Source organism: Hippoglossus hippoglossus, chromosome 3 (assembly GCF_009819705.1).
Source record: "Hippoglossus hippoglossus isolate fHipHip1 chromosome 3, fHipHip1.pri, whole genome shotgun sequence".
Lineage (NCBI taxonomy): Eukaryota > Metazoa > Chordata > Actinopteri > Pleuronectiformes > Pleuronectidae > Hippoglossus > Hippoglossus hippoglossus.
In genome coordinates this window covers 2,765,715-2,788,174 of record NC_047153.1, presented here as the reverse complement: position 1 = coordinate 2,788,174, position 22,460 = coordinate 2,765,715, and the positions used below count along the sequence as shown (strand labels likewise).

Below are 22,460 nucleotides of genomic sequence, written 5' to 3'. Positions count from 1 at the left end.
TCCCAGTAGAAACAGTAGAAACCAGTGATCTCCTGTTTCCTGGTCGTTGTGCTGGCAGCACCTGATCCTTCTCCGTTATAACAGTTTGCTTTGGTTATTTATAGATTATTATTCTGGTGTTACACTGAATTCACTTTCTTTCCTCTTTTTTTTTTGATCACTTCTTATCGTCGTAGCTGTTTGATCTCAAATCAAAGGATTTTTTACAGTCGATCTAATGACTTTCTAATTTCTTTCTTCCTTTTTAATTTAGCCTACGGGGGGGGGGGGGGGGGGGGGGGGGGGGGGGGGGGGGGGGGGGTCAGTGGTTTTTGTTGTTTTTTCCGTGCTGGGATCGTGAAGCACAAACTCGGACGTCTGAAACAAGTGAAAGTGTTGTTGTCTGGTTTTGCATGTTTGTGTGTGTGGGAGCGCCCCCTGTCCGCTGGTCTGAGTACTGCTAAGTTAACCCGTGTAGACGTCTGAATAACAAGAGATATAATAGAGAATTTAATGCTGCTGCTCCTTTTGATGCTTTTTTTTTCTTTCCAGAATCTTGTACAGTTTATAAAGTGGGAAGCAACAATAAATAACTTTCTGCACCTGGACGACTTTCACACTGTTTTCATTCAGTAATTATTAATGTGTTAAAACGTTCGAGTCTCTGGACGCGACCTATTTTATGCTCCAGTGGTTCTGAACATAAGATTTCCACTTTGTTAAAGATGGACACCATTTTATAAATAGTATAAAAAGCTGACATTAAAGGTTTGCATGCATAAATAAAGGGTTTTAATAAATTTAGGACAGAAATAACCCAGTCACTGTCAACTGGCTTCAGGAAGCTTATGATAAGTTGAGAAAATTGGAAACACAATCTGCATTTTAAATCCTTTTTTTTTTTTGGGACATTTTCACTTTTCACTGCCTCTTGTTTTCTTTGACTTGTTTTTAGTCTTTGTTAGTTTGTGGAACAGAGAGAAACCGAAGATCTCAAGAAAAGAAAAGTCTCTGAGGATGAACCTCATTGTGAATTGTGTTCTGCTAAATATAAAAAGTGATAAACTGTGCGTTACGCCCACATTTGTTTTCAGTTGAGGTTCGTTTGTTTTCTACCCTGAAGTTATGTTTTCATCCGTGTGTGATTGTATGTCTGAAAACTTCCAAACTGATTTCTGCCGAACTCGGCCATTAAACGTTGGTGCATATGTGGATTTTTTTTTCTTTTACATAACACTATTTCCAATAATTTGGGGGGAATAATGCACATGTCTTGATTTTTCCTTTTTGTATGCGAGAACAATTTGTGGCAGATCCGCACACATGAAACTTTTTACAAGGAGGTAGAGATCACGTGGAGTCAGGAAATGTTTTATAGTTTGACAAATGTAAAGTAACTTATTTTGGGGCAGATTCTACTTGAATGACACAATCATGTTTAGAAGATATCTCACACACACACACACACACACACACACACACACACACACACACACACACACACACACACACACACACACACACACACACACACACACACACACACACACACACACACACACACACACACACACACACACCTCGTGTTTCTTATTAAATTGACTCATGTTGAGGCAGAAGTATGAAAATCTGGAGAGATTTTATTAAATTGAATCAAATTTGTATCTGTACAGCAAAATCAAATGTCACAATAATGATTCTGTTACATTTTCATATTAACATGGCAAAATTTAAAAATGAAACAAAAACAAAACCTGCACATGATAAAGTTTGCCCACGTGGAGACTTGTGTACAAAACTGATGCCGTTAAACTTCTCTGATCCAACATCGGACGTCGCCACACACACGAAGATCATCTCAGAAAAACTCGAGCTGTCGGTTCGTCGGCTTTCAGGGAGGAAACGTCTCCTCAGTCAAAATCTTGTATTTGCAACTTGAGCAGAAAACCTCTCGCATGCGGTTCCCTCTTCTCCTGAATCTGTTTTTTTTAAAATCATTCAAACATCGATGTAAAACAAAAAGCTGCAAAAACCTCGTTTTCAGAAATCTTTTCACCGGTGGATGAGCCGACGCCGGAGAACAAAGGCAACGAGCTGCTCTGCAGAGGTGACGCACAGCAAGTTCAAAGGTGCAAAAAGATTCATATTCATCACTTTGAAATAATGTTTGCCTCTTTCGTTAAACATCAGCTAAACAAAGATGCATCAAATGTAAAATACTGAGCGAGGGATTTAATAGGTTTGATAATTTTCTACAAACAAATGAATTGTTGATATTCAGCTCAGGCGACAGTCTGTGTGGAGAGAGAGAAACTAACTTCTGAGTCGTTACAACTTTGGATCCAAAACAGTTTCACCAGTTTGATCTCGACAGCAGCTGGTGGTGTGGGTGGAGTTTCACTGTGGCCCCCCCGAACTCTGACTAGCTCAGGCAATTAGCTTAGCACGAACACAGGAAACAGGGAACACACTCGGTCAAAGTTTAAACACAGACACATCTGAAGTCGATCGATTAGAATGTTTTATCTGATTTGTTTTAAACAAGAAAACGTGAAATGTGAAAATGACAATTTGTGGTTTGAGATTTGTTTGGTTAGAAACAGTTTTAAAACCTTGAGGAGAGGGGACATAAAAAAAAAACCTTTCGACTCACGTGTGAAGTTCTGGTTCTCGGTTCTGAGAAAACCAAACAAACGCAACAAATTAAATTCTCATATTAACAAATATATGAAGTAATGTAAATAAATAGCTGCTATTTTTACTCGACACCCAAACTGAAAGAGACACAACAGCTCCTGTGGTTCCTCTGCGTCTCTCTGTTGTCATTTTGGTTTTGTTTGCAGTCGTTGTGCGTCTCTTTGCAGTCGTTGTGCGTCTCTTTGCAGTCGTTGTGCGTCTCTTTGCATTATATTAGGTCTCGTTTTAGTCGTTTGGGGTCCAAGTGTTTCTTTAGGACTGAGCCCAGAGGCCTGCAGAGTAAATCAGTGGTGTCACAGCTCTAGATACAGAAATGATGTTAAAAAGAAGAACTTCCTATGCAGAGAATCAGCTGTTTTACACGAGTCTCATGTTTGAAGCCTCTTCGTGTTCTGCGACAGCTTCAAACCAGAACAAGGGACTGATTGAAGCATTTCAACGGGTCATCAGCTCAGTGCAGGTTTAACAGAGGTGTCACATGTAGCGTGTCCTTGATGCAGAGATGATTGGAAATATGAATAAAAAGAAAAAGAACTTCAGCCGTTACACACGGGTCTCGTGTATAAACTCTATGTTGACGCCATGAGGCCTCTCGTTAAAGTTCGTTAAAGGCAAACGAGAACAGGAACGTGGGCGGAGCCTCGTCCTTCACTGCTGAAACCACAACTTCCAAACCTCCCAACACACAGACGGACGATTAGAGAAACGTTCAGCCACACACAAAACTCAATTTGACTTAATTCAGAACCATGTCATTAATCGACAATAAATAAGGCATAAAATAAAAAAAAAGTGCAATGATTTTAATTAGCATTAAAATGACGTTTTAAAACAAATGTGCACACAACATTCCTGATGACGGAGACCAGCTTGACCTTCACGTTCCGTCAGAGGGAGTTTTTCAGTAGCGAGTGACGAGGGTCTGAACTGGTCCGAGCGCAGAGTCGTACCCGGTGACACGATGCTGCGCAGGAGCGAAGAGGACGTCGTGACAAATGTTTCCAAGCAACTGGGAACGTCTCCGAATTCAAACTTTGCCACGAGATGACAAGTTGCAAACGTGTGCGATTCAAGCAGCCGCAGTCTCTTTTAGAAAGAAATCACTTCCTGTTGCTCCACATGCTCCTCGAAATACCACAAAAAGCTTCAGGACTTAACGGGTGGAAACAAATCCAAACGTCAGGAGCAGCCGTCACATCGACTTCACACCCGACCCCAGACAACATCCTCGGGGGAAACGGGTCGAACAGTCGCTGCTCTCTTGATGTTCAGAGACGTCCAAATGAAGATGAAAGATTTTCACGAGCGTTGGGAAAAGTTTTGCATTTGATGCAAATCTGCAGCAGCAGCCAAACAAAGAGTTTGAAACCAAGGACGGGATCCAGATGTGACCACTGGCGTTGGCACTGTGCAGGCTGGCTGGTTACAGATCGGGCATCTGAGAGAGGAGGAGGAGGAAGAGGAGGAGGAGGAGGAGGAGGAAGGTTCAGGACGATGTGAGGCGCGAGTCTTTTCTTTGTCCTCTACCGATCCTTCAGTTCTTTCGTCACTCGCTTTGTGATGCGACCGCACAGCAGCCCCACCAGGAAGAGGACGCACACGCTCAGTGTGATCATGAGCAGGATGTAGTTCTTAGAGGGCGACGTCATCACCTGCAGGGCCAGGTCTGAGAAGCCCTCTGCTGGCGCCACCTGCAGGTCGGAGGGGAAGGTTAACAGCACAGCGGAGGAAAACAACAGATGAGGACCTGCACGGCTCGGGATTGCTTCATTAAACAGAGAAACTCATTTATTAATTTGTCAAATATTAAATCTCTGATCTCTTCATGCAGATTTATTTGTTATCTGCCGTTTCAGTTTCATAATTCATGTTTTTTATTATTATAGAAAAATCAGCTAAGTGTGAAAACCTTTTCTTGCTTCTTAGGTTTATGTGTGAAGCTTTTACCTTTGCAGCGTAGCTCCACATGTCGATCCGGTCTTGAAGTCTTTTCTTGCACTCGGGCTGCAGACGAATTCTTTTGTCCTGTAGCGCCTCCAACAGACACGACATCTCTGCACGAGACAGCGACACATTAATGACGTTCAGCAGAAAACAAGACAAGACTTTTCCTGCTAATGTTTTACTTTTCCTGAATCCTGAAACTGATCTTTGTGACACTGGAATAAACATCTGTACAAATTAAAAATGAAAACGTGAAAGAACGCACGTCGTCCTCTGCCGGGTGTGATGGCAGCACAGTGGTGTTTGAGGTCCAGGGCGCAGGCGGTGTGAAGGACCGGGTCCACAAAGATGTCCGCCTTGCTCTCCTTCAGCATGTTCAGGACTTCCTGTGCAGAAGAAGAAAACAGACACACAGAGTTTTCAAACGCTGAATCTACGAAGTTCGAATCAGAAACATTTGTTCACACTGACGATGGTTTGAGCCCAATTTCTAGTTTCCTCCAGACCAGAGACACGGAACGAGCAAGGGAATCGTTCTATTCCCAGTTGGAAGAACGACTGCATTATAATACTGAATCATTTGGATATTCAATATAATTATTACACTGGACAGAAGAACACTAACAGTTATTAACCTTTTTACAGGCGTCCTGTTTGATTTTCAGCAGATTGACTTTCAGACACTCCTCCACCTGACCAGTCTGTTCCTGGGCTGCTGCCTCCTCCACACACAACATGGAGATCTGGAGGAAGAGGAGGAAGAGGAGGAGAAGAAACAAAGTGAGGAAAGAACATTTTAGTCATCAATCAACAGGTTAAAAGAAACTAAGGAGACAGAAAAGTGTTTGTGCGTTTACCTCGTCTGAGCAGTGCATCTGCAGCTGCGGGTCCAGTCTGTAGTCCAGCGCCGACTCCTGCAGGATCACCCTGATCTGGTCCTCGCAGTCTGGAGACAACCGCTGAACCGAAGCCCACAAAAACACACAGATTAAAAACAACAGCAACACACACCAGGACCGGTGAGGTGAAAAGATGAACATTCATTTTCAAGACACAACAACACAACTTTGTAGGAACTCAAGTAGCAGAGAAGTAATATTTTTAATTCAAACTTAATTTATTAGATCCACACCTCAGCCTTTATCCCACTTTATTAGGAATACATGTTACTGATGCCTTTTATCATTTGACCCTTTTACTTTTGTAAGATTAAATCTCTACTTGTCGCCTCCTCCTGAGGTTTTTGCGGCTGGTTGTGATGTTGTGTTGTTGTGTTTGACTGTGCTTGTGCTCTAACCTGGTCAGCGTATTTGAGTTTGAGGCAGGCGATGACCTGACCCTCCAGCTCGCTGTCCTCGCCCGCCTTGTTCAGGATGGGCTGGCAGAACTTTGGGATGTCGGCTCGACAGGCTTTCCTCAGCACCGGGTTCAACCTGTAGTCTGGAGGAGGAGGAGGAGGAGGAGGAGGAGGCGTGTGAGACAGGCCTAGATTCATTAAATCTTTTTTCAGATTTCTCAATGATGCGTGTACCTGTGTTCTGTGTGATCTGTCTCTTGGTGATCATCTGTTTACACTTAGGATCCATCAGCTCGCTGTTTTTGTTCTGTTTCAGACACTGAAGAACGTTCCTGGCGTCGGCCTCAGTGCAGAACCGCTGCAGGGAGAGTTTGTAACACAGTCACAAACCAAACTACTCAGAGGATCGATCTGCATTTAAAGCAACACTGTGAAACTTTTCATTTTAGGATGGCAGCTTGTAAATATGGGGAATGTTTCCTCTTTTAATTCCCACTCCTCCCCTGAGCGTCTGTTCTATGTAACTTTGGTGAGTGGGTTCGATCTCCTGTGAGAAGTGTGGAACAAACAGAGTCGCAGCTTAAATTGTCACAATCAGGTCCAGGAAGTTGAAGAGTAATTACTACTTTTTTTTATTGTGGATTCAGATTTAATATACAAGTGGTATTGACACATCAATATATCAACTTTTCTTCCTCCTCCTCACCTTGATCATCTGCTTGCAGACCCTCATCAGCTGGTAGTCGAGCTCGGGGTCGTTCATCTCGCCCTCCTGCAGCCTGAAGATCCGCTGGTGACAGCGCTGACTGAGCTGCTTCTTATGCTCCTTCAGACACTCGATCATCTGCGGAGGAGGGAGAGGAAGGAAGGAGACGAGGAATGTGGAGCAAGGAAGAGGAAGGAGAGAAAGATCAGACAAACAAGACGACAAAGGACAGAGTGCAGAAGACGAAGAGGAAGAAAGGGATAGAGGATGTTCTGAATGTTTCTCACCTGAGCGTTCCCATAGTTCACGTTGGGACAAAGTCGGCTGATGTCAGATCGACACGGCTCATACAGGTCTGGGTCCAAGCGAATATCCTCCGACTGAGAAAACAGGAGAAAGACTTTATCGTACAAACTGTAAAAAAGTGCATCTATACTTTCTATATAGGATTTCAGAGCAATTCCATTTTTCATTTGAATGATCTCAAATCTTTCCTTAAAAATCCATCTTTGCATTTGCTCTTTTTCTCAGTTTTTCTCAAACATTGTTGAAATAAAGTTATCGAAATGTGTCCAACAGGATTGTTGTAAGTCAAACATTCACCATCTCCAGCTCCTCCACCCGCAGCTGTTTGCGACACTTGAGAGAAACCCGCTGCTCCCTGGCGTCCTGCAGCGTGTCGTTCCTCACGGTGGTGCTCAGACAGATGACCACATCCACCCTGCAGGCGGAGGTGTGAGACTAACTGATCAACAAGTGTCTAACGAGAAAAGGCATCGAAAACAATGTTTCCATGGAAACCTGAACTCACTTTTTCTTGATGTTCGGACACAGACGCAGAACGTCCTCCTTACAGGACATCTTGAACTTGTAGGAGAACCGGAAATCCTTCATTTGAATCTGAGAGTTGAGCGGAGGCAGAAAGAAATGGAGGTTTATTCACATTATTACGCAGCAAAACAGTTTTTGTGTCTTTGAGTCTCATCACATCGCAGAGGGAGACGATAACTCTAATGCTGTTGGTTCAGAGCAGATTAAAATCACCACAGAATACAGTCGTGTGCTTCAGATTCACGGAAACCGAACAGAAAAGAAACGATAATGTCAACGCAGATGTGATGATAAAAAAAGAGTAGAGAATAGATCAGTGTTTATGTTGTCGTGGTAACTGACCAGCTGGAAGTGCGTCACGCCCACTGAACACTTTTCGTTCATCTCTTTCTGGTGTTTGTTCTGAACCAGACACTCCATCAGGTCGCCCGTGTCGATCTGGTTATCAGCGACGTCCTACAACACACACACACACACACACACACACACACACACACACACACACACACACACACACACACACACACACACACACACACACACACACACACACACACACACACACACAATAACAAACCATTACCGTTTACATGTGATGCACACAACCACATACGTGCAGCACTTTATTGAGTCAATTTATAGATCTGTAATAGTTCTGTTATAAATACATTTTTTTATTATATATTTTGCTTTTTGAGTACGTGTATGTATTCTCTAATTTGTTTCTTCCATGAGTTTTGGATAATCCCAGAAATGGGCATATGAATGCATGTAGATACGTGTGTGTGTGTGTGTGTGTGTGTGTGTGTGTGTGTGTGTGTGTGTGTGTGCTCACGTGGCAGTGGGCCTGGATGATTGGCTCACAGGCTCTGATGAGCAGAGCATCGATCTGGATGTCCTGCAGCCAATAGAGACAGAAACAGGAAGTCACAGCTGACGACAAAACACTCGATTGTTCGCCTCACAACAGAAAAAACTTGTTACGAAAACTAAAACACACTTTAAACCAAGGTGGTGAATCATGTTGATTCCTTTTAAAACTCCTACGAGTTAATCAGGTCACGTTTTATTCTGGTTTCAGCGTCATGACGAGCTCCTCTCACCTCTGACTCCAGCTCCGTCAGGTTCCCCACGACGTCCCTGCAGGCAGAGACCAGGTCCTCCAGATGATCCTGCAGACACTCCAGCTCCTGAGCGCACACACACACACACACACACACACACACACACACACACACACACACACACACACACACACACACACACACACACACACACACACACACACACACACACACACACACACGCTTGCTTGCTTGATTCATCAGACAACATGAAGGTGCAGCAGCAGACATGAGCAGCAGATGGTCTCACCTGTCCAGTGTCGGTCTTCTCGCTGCACCACTTGCCGAGGTCGGTCATGCAGCGTTTCTGAAGCTCCGGTTCCAACTTCACATCCAGCGCCCTCTGGTGGAGAATCCTCTGAACCTCCACCTTACAGTCCCGAGATAACTGCGCACACACACACACACACACTTAGTAATGCTATTATACATGTCATTTGATTGCTATAACCATGTATCAATGTGTCGTGAAGCTAATTTTTCAATCCTCTAAAGTGACATATTTGTATTTCATGGTTGTAATGGCCACTTTTCCTGGTTTCCTGATGTTCGATACTTCAATAATTCCTCCATTACTTCAAAAATATCCTTCTATCCAGTATCCGTCCGTACACACAACGGAGTAGATAGTTACCTCACGTCAGATAAAGTTTATTGCAAATACAGCCCTGGAAAAATCCTAATGAAAAGTATGAATCACAAAATGATGACATCGTTAAGCAAATGCCCAAAATCTAAATTCACAGCTTCAATCGTCCAATTATAAAGAAAAATAAAAGCTCATTTGTTTCACTGCATGAACAGATTGATTTGTTGAAAACCCCGATCTGACACCAAAGCCGTGTGCAACATGTAGACGACAAAACAACACACGAAACCTGATTCCCAACAAAACTGAGTGATTTGAAATTCAGTGGTTGGTAATCTACTGCGTTTTTAAACATAGGATTAAAAACTAGGATCAAATCGTAAAATTTCAACCCTTCACCAGGATCAATGCTGATTGATTTAGGTCGACTCACTGTACCTGATCGTCTGGATGTACCTGTTAAATTTAAAAACATCAGAGTTACACCTGCACATCAGGATCTCTCACACACACACACACACACACACACACACACACACACACACACACACACACACACACACACACACACACACACACACACACACACACACACACACACACACGATGAAACTAAAACAGTGAGCGTGTTTCTGGCGTCCTCCTACCCGCCGTCCCTGCTCCTCGGTGCGGTAGGCATGGCGGTACAGGCACGAGAAGACGGCGCCCGGCGGCATCAGCTCACTGGTCTCATTCCAGCCGTGGGTGTGGCAGAGGCGGGCGGCGTCACCCTGACACTTCTTATACAGGATGGGGTCCAGTCTGGGAGACAGAGGAGGGAATATTACACCTGTTTAATTGAATGTGTATAATACCACGGCTTTACAGCTTGGTTAGTTTCAAACCACTATCAGAGCCAAGTGAGGACAAATGAAGTGAAGAACAAGTTCATCCGTTTGTATAAAATGTGAAAATCTTATGTGAAAACTATTTAAAAAGCGTCTAAAGAGTCGAGGAGCAGATAAAGGGAGTGTGGACAAACATTTCTAAATGATTTTCAGGTTCCTTCAGGTTGGCTGGGATATCTACTCGATTCTTTTTAAACTGCACATGTCGGTTATCGAGGAGTTCACATCGGGGTCGGGCTGGGACATAAAAGCTGAATGTTTGTCGGGTTGGGCTCGGTTCGTTTTGTCTCAGGCTCAGACGGGTTCAGCCCGAGCATCTCATCCAGATTCACAGTGAACAGACTCACTTCCAGTCTCTGGATATGAAATACTGCAGCTCCAACAGTCGGTGTTCACAGTCCTCCACCATCTTCTCTGTGTACAGGTGCTCCATCAGACACGACAGGATCCTGCACACACACGTTAATTCATTGTTTTCATATTTTCACATTGTAATTTAGTTCAGGTTGCACAGTTCTATTGGATGAAGAATGTGTGTAACCAGCTCACATTGGGTCTCCGGTGCGGATGTGTTTGCAGGCGGTCTGGATCACGGACTCGCAGGCCTCGTTGAGCGCACGGTCGATCCTGTAGTCGGCTCCAGGGTCGGCAGACTGGATCAGAGTCTGCAGCTGCAGCGAAAAAACAAAGTTTAGAGAAAATGTAGTGTCAGCAGCTCGATTACAACTCGTTTTATTTTCATTTTATGAATACTAAAGTGGAAAGAGAGTTTCAGAGGTCATCATCAAGATAACGGTGGCAGGGACGGCTGTGGACTTACTGCGCTCTGGCAGACGCCGTCGACCGTGGCGCTGCGGTCGCCGCGTCCGATTCTCATCAGGCAGTGCAGCGTGCGGCCTTTGCGGTGCAGTCCGGAGCAGTGAGCCTCGATCTCCGTCCGGCAGTGAAGCACGATCTCCGGACTCAGAGAGAAATCCTCCATCAGCATCTTCCGGTAGTCCACCATCTCGCCCTGACACTCGCCACTGACCGTACGACCTGGAGAGCACGAGATCACATTTGAACACAGTTGAACCCTGATAACATGCGGGAGGTGCATACTGTCATTTTTGATATGACCCTTTAATTAAATGACCATGACACTGCTTGTAAATCCACTATAAATAAACACGCAGCTCTTTGGGCTCAATGTGTTCCGGCTCACCGCGGTGGACGGCGGCCTCCAGGCACAGCAGCAGGTACGACAGCCGGGCCTCGCGGGCTCGCGGCAGGTTGGTGTCCAGGCTGCAGCGCTGCTTCCTCAGGTCCAGCTTACAGGCTTTAGCCAGCGAGTAGCTGACCCTGTAGTCCTGAGAGATCAGCTTCTGACGGGTGGTCAGAGCATCGCGGCACTTGGGAGGAGAGGGAGAGGAGGCCGAGGTGAATCCAGAGGAATTCAGAACACAGCCGGGTTTGTAAATTCACAGTTCAACGGAAATCGTACCTTTTCTGACATGGCCTCTTCAAACTTGTGGTTGAAGAGACACTTGTAGACTTTTCCTTCTCCTGCCTGAGTCTGTGAAGAGTGAAAGAGAGAAAGTGGTTCCATTAACTGACTGAGTGAAATACTATTATAATTGATCTATTAAATCTAATTTATGGACAACAGCCTCCTTTGTACTTCTGTTTTTCACCTTTGTATCGTTTGCATTCTTTGAGATAGTATCTGCTTCTTTACAGTTGTTCATTGATTCATGTGCAACAATAACATTAATATTAATATTCCTCCATCAATCAGGAATGGATCCAATTTAATTTACGGACATGTTGTACCTGGATCCATCTTTTACTGTGTGAGGATGTTTGTGTGTGTATCTGAAAGAAATTGTACAAAGCATCTATCTTATATGAGATAACATATCTATCAAAATGTGGTAAAGTTAATGAATCCTAAAGATGCTAATGAATAATGCTGATGTTGCTCCACATGTGGATGTTTCTCTCTTACGTTCTGACAGAATCTCTCCCGGTCGTCTCGACAGGAGAAGTAAAGATGTCGGTCGAGGTGGAAGTCGTCTGACGACAGCTCCGCCACCCGCAGGATCGCCCTCTGACACTCTTCTTTGATTGGACGAACATGATCCTGCTGCTCCGCCTCCCGCACCAACGCCTTCTCCAGACAGGAAATCACTTCACCCTGCGAGTGTACGTCCTGATGAGGACGAAGGTACGAGATCAATGTTCAACCTGTCGTATCCAGCACCTCCAGACTTTATGTAACCAAACAGACGACTAGCATCTCCTTACAGTCGGGTTTATTTATCTTAATCTAAACACAACTCACAGACACACACATGCACAAACTCAGTCACACAGACACACACTGCTCCCACCTTGTGTCCCACGTTGATGCTGCCGCAGTGCAGGCTGTTGATGTCGTCTTTACATTTGTCCATGAAGCCACAGATGAGACGAAAGTCGCTGAAGACGATACCGGTCATCTTGGTGATGTACTGGTTACACTGGTACTCGCTGATGTTGCCACGGTGATCCACCAGGCAGGACACCAGGTAGCCCCTCCCTCGCTCCTCCTCGTTACACTCCTTTAACTGAAGGTGTCGGACATGTGACAGGTCAGGGGGACATGTGACGGTACGATGGCTTAAACTTCAGTGACGGGTTTAAAGATAATTTGAACAAGGAGACGTATGATACAGAGCGAATGTTTGAGGCTCTTTCAACGTTCAGATTCTTGTCAATCACTCAATCAGGGCATTGATCCAATTCATTCTAAAGATCTGTCCTGATTCCGCACTCACCTCAGCGATGGTGCTCTTACAGACCTCTGTGGCGACCGACTCAAACTTAGGGTCTGTGGTCAGATTGAGTTTGTAGTTCCACAGGAGCTGATGGAGAAAATAAAACATTTGTAACATGAGCTTTTTTATAGAGATCACGAGGATAGAAGACGACACTCGAACATATATTCACTATATTTCAGCCCGATCCCAAAGTCACAAATCAGATGAACCTGAGCCTCTTCTTCTCATAATGTGACATTTTAATTATTTCCTCAGTCTGGCAGAAACCAATCAGAAGACACACTGAGTAAACCAACGGACTGGAAATGACCTGAATCTCATTTTCCCAGTTGATAAACTCAACATGTTTGACCATTAATCAGAGAAAAAGAAAATATTTGACTGGGTTAACTTGAGCTTTCAGGACCGATCACAAGCAGCTGAAATTTGACAGTGAAAAGTCAAATCGATGGATAATTAAAAAAGACATTTAGTGTCACTTTTACTGATGATTTGAAATAACTGTAATAACTGTACCCGACATCACCTCCACCAAGCGGGGGATGTTCCCTCTTCGTTTGTTTGTTTGTTGCAGGATTACGCAACAACTACTGAACAGATTTCCACATAACTTGGTGGCAGGATGTGGAAAGCCAACAACTTCCTGCTGTGGCTCCACCTACATGACCCACACAGGAAGCGGCTCACTGCTCTTCAAACACAGACACCTGACTGACAACACGGTGGAGGCCTCATCCGGTCAGGTTTGGTCTGTGTACGTGACCAACGTGACCTTGTCTTGTTCCATGGTGAACAGATTTGAATTGAAGTCGGTCCCTGTGGTAAACGTGTGTGTTTGTAATGTTGTGTTCTCTCGTCCTGTGTGGATACTTCAGAGTTATTCCTTGTCGTTAGTGAGTCGTCAAACTCAAACTCTGCACGCAAACAATAAAAAGTGAGACTATTGTAGAAGAGCTTTTTATAAACAGTCTGTGGCGCAGAGTGAAGTTAGAACACTTTGTGCTCATCCTACCTGGTTTACCTGCACTGAAGAGTTTATACTCAACGTTTTTCCATCACATGAAACCGAATTTAAGTCATGACGTAGAGAAAGACAGTTAAGCTTTGCCCTTTTTTTTTTTACATTTTAACTTATTTTCCAGTGAATAATTCATGGATCTGTGGGACTGTTGGGTCCTGGCAGAGGTATAAGCTCTGCATTCTAGTTGGATTTTCTTCAGCTGTACGAAGAAGAAGTTTCTAAATCTCTCTCATTTGTTCTCTCTTCATCATTCTGCCTTTTTATTTATGTGCGTGTTGTTTCCCTGCCAGCGAGGCTCCAGCTGCAGCAGCCACAGATAACAGCAAGTGACAGTCAGCCCGCCCAGAAAATAACACCAAGACAAAAGTGTGTGAGAGTGTGTGTGTGTGTTGTTGTTAATTGCAGCCACAGCTTCCCGGTGCTGTAATAAAAGGTCCATTAACCTTTTGGCATTTCAAAGACCTGTCTGCCGTTAACTGCCGTGGACTCTGGACACTGGAGTCTTATCATCCAGACACTGAGACGAAGCTTTAAGAATCTCTCACTGAGGAAAAGAGGACAAACGTCGGAGGGTGATGAAGGTTCAGACAAAGTTTGTGAAGGTCGTCGGTTACACTCGAGCAGACATTTCACCCGGGGACTATTTACACACATTCTGTACCAACACTGAAAACTACCTATTACTGTGTGTGTGTGTGTGTGTGTGTGTGTGTGTGTGTGTGTGTGTGTGTGTGTGTGTGTGTGAGGGATACTTACATGGTTACAGTCGGGAGCGAGCTCACTTTCCTGCAGAGAGACAGAAAAATATATAAAGTTAAAACTCGAAAACCACTTTTCCCCTGTACACACGTATTAAAAGAATATTCTTCAGCAAAATTCCCTATTCTGTTTTTATTAATATTTGTAATATTAATCATTATTCATTATACTGGAAGTGTTGTTAGAGGCAAAAATCACCATCCCCACTAAAAGGCCAATTTCATATCGGTCAGTTATTTTTGTGCTGCAGCCGGCAGGAGATCTTTCAGGAGCCTCTGAACTTCACTCGTCACGATGTTGTGTCCAGTTTGTTTTATCTGCGCTCAAAGTCTGTGTTTAAAGTGGAAGTGATGTGGTTTCACTGTTTCTTGGCAAACCGCGCGGTGCAGTGACTGTGGCCAGCTTGTTGTGACAGTGGGGTTTCCAGGTTTGTTCTGTACAGAGGCCAAAACCAGTTCTCACCAACTTTATCCGGCAAACGGCTAATTCTGCACCGAGGTGCTGCAAGAACGGACAAAATAAAAAGCTTTAAAAAAAAAGAGCCTTACAGCCATAAGCTTTACATGTCTGTTTTTGTGAGGATTAAATAAAGATATATCAAATGTATTAAAACAACTAACTAACCGGCTGCATCGTGGACCATTAGAGGAAACACTTTGTTCTTCCAGCTTCGCATCACTTTGCAGTAGAGCGACACGAGAGCTCCTGATGTTGACTCCGCTCTGCCCACTGGTGCTTCTCCTCAAAGCTCCTTCTTCTCGCTTTATTCACTGTCATCTCCGCTAAACGCTTCACAGGCGGAGCAGCGAGCGTGGTGAGGAAACAGAGCCTCCACGGCCTCGGAGATTAAAAACTTCCCATTAGCAAGACAACGAGTTATTAATTAATGAAGAGCTGCAGCACTCACATCAAAGGCCTTTGAAACAAGAGCGCATTAATCAAGTAGACTGAAGTAACAGAGGCTAATTGTGTGTGTGGGGGGGGAGGGAATGTGACAAGTCTTTGTTTATCTTGCTGGAAACCTCCAAGTGAATACGATGCTCGGCACTAAATGTCCTCAATGTGAAAATGACCTCTTCCCGTCTACGCTGACAAAAGCTTCACTGTAACAAAACGTCTCGTTGCTCTGCAGCCCCACGTCGTACCAGCGTTCTTTCTTCTGTGAAGAAAGAGGATTCAAATGACTCGGAGACGTCACAGGAGTTCCTTGCATTGCACGAGGACGAAATCAGCACGGTCATCTCACGAGCCTTGAGATTCACCCAGCATGTGAGCTCTTCTCAGGGTCTCGATCCCCAGGTTGGGAACCGCTCACACAGATAACGATAAGACGCTCGAGAGCAATAGTGGCCGCAAGCATCTGTGTGCGGTGCAAAGAATCAAACTCCAAATAAGAGTCACTCTCTGCAAAAGTTTTGGCTAAACACGGTAAATAGCTGTAGTGACAGAAAACCGCCTCATCCCACCGACAGGAGGCTGAAACTGCAGTGCCCCCCCCCCCCCCCTGTCAATCCAGAGTCAGTGACAGGCCGAGAGAGGCAGAGTCTGACTGTGGCCACAGGCCTGTTTGTGCACTGACTCTCTGAGCGTGGTGCAGTTTGTTGTTTTTCTCCCAGACGTCCATCAAGTGTCAGATTTCAGGGCTTAGAACGCCGCAAATAAACTCTGCGACACTGCACTGTAAACACGCTGGGCTGCTTGTGTGTGTCTGTCTGTGTGTGTGTGTGTGTGTGCATGCATATGTGTATCAATAGTTATGAGGTTCCATCCCATCATTGTGAGGACATTCTTGAGGGTTGAGACTTGGTTTTAGGGTGAGAATTAGGTTTAGTTTAGGTTAAGTTCGGCATTGAGTTGTTATGGTTATGGTAGGGGGGCTAGTGAATCCATTATGTCAAAGATTGTCCCCCTCAGCTATAGAGAAACTGTGTGTGTGTGCGTGTGTGTGTGTGTGTGTGTGTGTGCGTGTGTGTGTGTGTGTGTGTGTCTCTCTCTGGAGAGGAGGCAGATTTATAGGAACCATTTACCTCTTCAGGAGGCCACAGCTGTTATTGAGTTGAAGCGATGTAATTATCTGAGTAAAGAGAGCATCGCTCAGGGCCAGTGGTGTGTGTGTGTGTGTGTGTGTGTGTGTGTGTGTGTGTGTGTGTGTGTGTGTGTGTGTGTGTGTGTCGACGTCAGCATGGCGGATAGAAGAGGCTGGGGCAATAAGGGTTGCAATAAAATGGGTAAACACAATGAGAAGTCTACAAATATTCCGGGACATGAACACTCTCTCCTGTTCACCTGTCTGAGTAGAGACAGGTCCAAAAACACATGAACGGAATAAAGTGATTCACCAAAATAAAAGACCTCAATCTGTGTGTGTGTGTCTGTGTGTCTGTGTGTGTGTGTGTGTGTGTGAGGCAAACATGAAGAGGGTGTGAAAACAAATATTGGTTTTGGTTAACGTTTAAGACAGTAAGTCACCTGACAGCCAGATGACACGCACACAGACACACACGACTGAGTCCAAGTAAAACTGCTGTTGTGTTGGGCGGGTTGGGTTTTGTGTTAGTTTTGTGTTCGTTGCGTGTTAGAAACCTCATCAACACAACCACTCGCTCGCTGTTAACTCTCCTCACAGTTTCCTGCTGTACCGTCACAGGGACTCACTCAAACATGGGGCTGCAGGAAAAGTTCCAGAAAATGTCCGGAGCGGCCGACTCGGACAAAAACACGTTCAGACTTCAGTGCAGGTCTGAAAGCAGGGGGGGGGGGGGGGGGGGGGGGGTTAGGGGCCCTTTACTTAGCTATGCCCTTAGTCTCATAATCTGTCAGTGGCTAAGTGGCAGGAAACAGACAGAGGGATTGAGAAACTAAGTTAAACTCATATCAACAATTATTTATTTTCTAATAAAAGGTTGCTCCGTCACGACTCCACAATCAAACGCTCATGTCTCTGCAGCCGGAAATAGAAAACACTTAAAATCCCACATTTCAATAGGCTGCTTTAAAAACACTAAATAAACACTCGATGACTCCATCACTTTATTGTTCATAATAATTTGTTATCTTAGCCTGAATTTGTAGTTTAATATGTAGATTTTAACCCCTCACTTTTACTTACTGATGCCGATTTGTAATGTTACAGATTTAAGAGACTAATAAAGGATTCTTTTATTTTATCTTAAAACAGACACGTTAATTAATTCATCCTCAGTGTGTGCGTGTGCGTGTGTGTGTGCGTGTGTCAGGTGTGTGTGTGCGTGTGTGTCAGGTGTGTGGATGTTTACACCTGTATCAGCCGGTGGGGATCGAACCCACCGGGGCGGCGCACCCAGCCGCTGCCCCGCCACCGGCCCCGGGGAGCGGCGCGCCTCCCCCGGCCCTGCTCTTACCTCTCTGCGGTCCTGCAGACACTCCAGCACGGCCAGGTTGTTGGTCCAGGTGTGCTTGGGGCAGAGGCGGCTCAGGTCCTCCCGGCAGGCCTCCTCCTCCGACAGCTTCCACCCGCTCGCCCTTCGAGGCTGCGAGGCCCCGGCGGCGGCCGCGGCAGGTGCATCCTTGGGAGGGGGCTCCGCGGCCCTGAGGACCGGAGGGTCGGGCGGGTCCGCCGGGCCGCCGGCTGCCTTCAGGCCGAGGACGGAGCCGGAGCCGCAGAGACACAGGAGCAGAAAGAGCCGCAGCTGAAGGCGACCGTCCGCCGCCATCTTCACTTCACTGTTAACAACGGTGAGTGCAGCGCTTCACTTCCGCTCGGGCTCTTCACAATTAAACTCCTCCGAATGTACAACTTCCTTTCTTTTATAAAATAAAAGCCTTTATTTAGCGCTTGCTGAGTCTCCGCCACGTCTGGTTTAAAAGTTCAGTAAATCTCTTCAACACGTGACGGACACAAATGTCCTGAAACTTCTTTATTCTCATTGACTTAGTCTGCTCAAACATTTATTTTATTTATTTATTTTATTATTGTTTGTTTGTGATTCTTTTTCTCTCACTGCTGTCTCAACTTTGATTGTGACACAGGCCTTGAGGTTTGTATTTGTAACAAGTATTTTCAATCAGAAAAAAACAATAAATTGATTAAAAAAAATGAGTAGTATAGGTATTGGTCATACACCCATAACTCCATGTTAGCAGATGGGACCTGGGCCAAACACAAATGTCACGTGTTAAATGTGTTTTCCTTGTTTTCGTGATTCTGTTAAGTTTGGTTATAGTCAGTTATCGAGTTTGTGAATTAGGTCGTTTTTATCACGCTGCTGTGATGCTTTAAAACAGTGTGAAGCATCTGGGCTATTTTGGTCATATCTGGATTGTGTGTGTGTGTGTGTGTGTGTGTGTGTGTGTGTGTGTGTGTGTGTGCCCAGCTGAGTATGATGGGAACCAGTCAGAGCAATAAATCCTCCCAGTTTAGAGCTGACAGCTGCAGGAGGCTTTTCAGGCTCATCACAAACCACACGTCCAACCTGCTTTAAACTTGGGTCACACATTCACCCATGAAGAAGTTCTCTGTTATTGTTGTGTTTTCTCTATTTTAACACAATTGACATGATTATTTGAAATTTTTGAAGTTTGATCATCAGATTCTAATAAAAACAAATCTCTGGAATCCTACAATCACCTGGAATAATTAAAAGAAATAATGTGGTTGCTTCGGGCTTTGATTCGAGAGGTGACAGAAGTTACAGACTAACTTTGTAACTCACTGTCAAATAAAACAACTTTCTTACAGATGGTTTTACTCTATACACAGACTATTTAATTTATCTGGTGAGAAATCTATAGGTTTAATAGATTGTATATTTTCTAGGTGACTGGTATTTTTAGTTAAAAAGGACCAAAACTAAACAAAATCTTTCTTAATATGAAGCACAACTTGTGCTCTTTTAAAACTGGATTACAGTTGATATCAAGACTCGTATCTCAGCAGACGTCCGCCCACTGGGTCTGGTTCTGGTTCTAGTTCTAGTTCAACCCCTAACCCGAGTAAAATTGATTGATGAATTATATCTGATAATGTAATCACAGCATGAATCTTCAGTGTAATGTGGTTGTTTGTGTGTGTGTGTTGACCCTGTGACACCAGCTTTGATTGGCTGCAGCCCCTGAAAGGATAAGAAAGGCTGTATAGATGATGGATAATTTCCTTTCACCTCAAAACACTGAGTCCTTGTCGTGGTCCCACATCGTCTCAAGAGTCTTATAGAGAAAATTCCAGAAGAGTTTGTTTCAGGCTCAGCTGCTGCCTTCGACCAACGGGTCTCACACACACACACACACACTGAACCCACATGTATAAAGAGACCCGAAAGCTGAGGTACTTCCACTCTTGTCTCTTCTTGTCTCTCGGCCACAGGCAGGATTCAGGATGGCAGAGTAAGTCCTGAACTTTCTGTTAAATCTACAAAAGGGTAAACGGAGAAAACTAAAATAATTTCCCCTCTCTGTTTGTTTGTTTGTTATATGAAGGAAAAAGATGTCGACCAGCCGGAGGAATCAGCTCAAGGTAGAGTGTAGATTTTGAAATGAAGTTTTTAAAGTTTAAAATGTGAACGTCTTCTGTTGTTCTCCAGCGTCTGTAGCTGTGAAGTTCACTCAATCATCGCCATCATCATAACTTTAGCACAGCGTTAATCGAAAAGCAGTTTCATGGGGAAAATATGAAAACAATAGAAGAATAAAATAAGAAGGAGAAGCAGCTTTTATATTTGTGTCATTCATTGGAACAATAAGAAAAAACTGGGCTGCTGACCTCTCGAAAGAAAAATTGTGATCTCCTCTGTCGTCCTGTCAGAGTTTGCTGCTGCAGATCGCTGAGACGATGCTGGAGGAGGAGGCGCAGGAGGCCGAGAGGGAGAAGATGAAGCACATGGAGGAGAACTGTCCGTCCCTCTCGGTTCCAGGCTGCATGCAGGAGCTGCAGGTAAAAACATCCTCCGCCTGGATGAAACACAAACACAGCTGGAGTGAGTCTGAGCCGAGGAGACTGTGGAACTGATATTCACACTCAGAGCTGAATGCACCAAGACCTGTGACATTTGAACACATCATTATTATATTTTACAATTTATCTTGATATATTGTTATTTTTCAAGATTATTTTTTTTAACATTCACTTACAGCTGCCAGCTTCAAACATAAAAATCAAACTTAATTGTTATTATGACCTAATCTTGATAAAAGAAAGTTGTTTTTCAAATGATAGCCACAGAATCAATATTTACATGGGATGAGACGTTTCTCTCTCTTTGTCAAGACAACAATTAAAACCCAGAAAGCTGCACCTGAGGTTTGCTCATTTGAATGCGTAGGAACCATCGACAATAACGATGGATGACAAATCACCTGGATCGCCCCCTGGTGGCTGGCTGCAGTACAGGTCGTGAATCCAGCCATGTTAGCAGATGGGACATGGACCAAACTAAAAATCAAAGTAGACGTTAAACTAGGGCTACGTTGTAGCACTAACGTGCCCGAGCACATGCATTTTGAAGCCTGTTGCGGTTAGTGGAGAGAGCGATCAATGACCAAGCGCATGTCTCTGCGTTGCATGCGTTTTGGGGCTCTGATGTAGCGTGAGCAATTTTGTGTCAATTGGACAATGTTACAACAAATCAATTTTCACACTGATCAATAGGTGGCGCTATGACCCTGCACTGATATTAATATATGGAGCTGTTCAGGTCAGGATTGTGATCATAGGTCAGTAGTTCGGGGCCGGTTGGATAATGCAGAGTGGATTTACAAAGTACTTCCTGTTTCATGGGGAATCAGTAGGTGGCGCTATGACACTGAGGAAATATTGACACATAGAGCTGTTCAGCCTTGGACTCTGATCATGTGACAGACGTTTGGTAGTGATAGGACAATGCACACTGGAGTTATGACAACATCGTGTCCTTTGGCGAAGGATGAACCTTCGCCGCACCGCAATGTTTACACGGTTTGAGGAAATGTCACAATTCTGACCATGGTCCAATGACTTGTCATAGGTCATTTGAGTTGTATATTGTTAAGCAGCCAGGAGCAGTTCATCAAAGTATAAAACATGTCACTTCCTGTAGCCAGTAGGTGGCGCTGTGACGATGAGTCAATATAGATTAAGTTTTCACCACTTTTGAGCATGTTAAAGGCTCAAAAAGCCAAATCATTTGGGTTAGAATAATAATAATAATAAGAGCCAACATTAACTTCAATCTAAATTAAATATGTTGTAAGAATTTAGATATTATTGTTATAAATCATTGTTATTATAGTAATTGTTAGAGACAGACTGTTTCTACAGTTTCCGCATTTGTCCACCAGATGGTAGTGTTGTACTGTTGTTGTACTGATTAGGCCGCGGAGGGGGGGGGGGGGGGGCGGGAGAAACGGCTCCGAACCACGGCCACTAATCACGCACTACATTCCACGCCATCACGTGCAGCGCTGTCAGCATCACTACGCACAGACTGATCTGTTCCGGTCAAAAACAAAAAATCTCCGTGTTGTTTAAAGTCGAACGTGTAACGTCAAAAATAGGCGACTTCCTGTTGCGTTGTTCCATAACGCTCCGCCATAACGCCTTTTTTGTGCCACTTTGTATATATGAATATATATGAATATATATACGAATGAATATATATACAAAGTATATACAAAGTATATATGAATATATATACAAAGTGGCACAAAAAAGCCGCACTGTTGGTGTACTGTTCCTAGAAAAAAAAAATGAAAAAAAACATATATATAAAAAAATATACCACTAAAGCCAAAATGGTGGGCTTCCTGTTTGGTCTAGCATATCTATCCAAGAGACTTATTTGTTTGTTATGAAAAGACACATGTCCCCATCGAT

General features: G+C 44.2%; 1 protein-coding gene and 1 long non-coding RNA gene across 4 annotated transcripts; one reads left to right on the top strand and one right to left on the bottom strand.

Annotated features, from left to right (window-relative positions):
* Positions 1–1,599: 1,599 nt before the first annotated feature.
* On the bottom strand, positions 1,600–18,360 carry LOC117779256 (Golgi apparatus protein 1-like). 3 transcript variants are annotated; one of them, XM_034615297.1, is made up of 27 exons: positions 18,016–18,359; positions 14,633–14,662; positions 12,853–12,939; positions 12,427–12,642; positions 12,042–12,245; positions 11,538–11,609; positions 11,259–11,445; positions 10,875–11,092; positions 10,604–10,725; positions 10,402–10,503; positions 9,815–9,968; positions 9,606–9,623; positions 8,829–8,966; positions 8,558–8,644; positions 8,290–8,352; positions 7,797–7,910; positions 7,435–7,523; positions 7,227–7,344; positions 6,911–7,003; positions 6,624–6,761; positions 6,152–6,275; positions 5,918–6,060; positions 5,478–5,579; positions 5,256–5,363; positions 4,886–5,006; positions 4,624–4,730; positions 1,600–4,367 (listed from the first exon to the last, which is right to left on the bottom strand). In XM_034615297.1, the coding sequence occupies exons 1-27, from the start codon at positions 18,325–18,327 to the stop codon at positions 4,200–4,202; spliced, it is 3,435 nt and encodes a 1,144-aa protein (XP_034471188.1). In that variant the 5' UTR covers positions 18,328–18,359; the 3' UTR covers positions 1,600–4,199. The 3 variants fall into 3 exon arrangements, with proteins under 3 accessions (XP_034471188.1, XP_034471197.1, XP_034471205.1); XM_034615306.1 differs by lacking the exon at positions 9,606–9,623; XM_034615314.1 differs by lacking the exons at positions 1,600–4,367; positions 4,624–4,730; positions 4,886–5,006; positions 5,256–5,363; positions 5,478–5,579 and adding an exon at positions 5,788–5,809 and having other exon boundaries at positions 5,877–6,060; positions 18,016–18,360.
* LOC117752714 lies at positions 18,208–20,544 on the top strand. The gene is made up of 4 exons (XR_004612125.1): positions 18,208–18,349; positions 19,707–19,996; positions 20,090–20,126; positions 20,415–20,544. It is a non-coding gene; the product is annotated as an uncharacterized LOC117752714 (long non-coding RNA).
* The last annotated feature ends 1,916 nt before the right edge of the window (positions 20,545–22,460 follow it).

Excerpts from the sequence above, each read along its gene's own strand:
- LOC117779256 (XM_034615297.1), bottom strand. The coding sequence starts at position 18,327 with ATGGCGGCGGACGGTCGCCTTCAGCTGCGGCTCTTTCTGCTCCTGTGT. Across the intron at positions 6,276-6,623 it reads TCTGCAAGCAGATGATCAAG|CGGTTCTGCACTGAGGCCGA; the intron begins GTGAGGAGGAGG and ends CTCTCCCTGCAG. Across the intron at positions 5,580-5,917 it reads AACTCAAATACGCTGACCAG|CGGTTGTCTCCAGACTGCGA; the intron begins GTTAGAGCACAA and ends GCTTCGGTTCAG.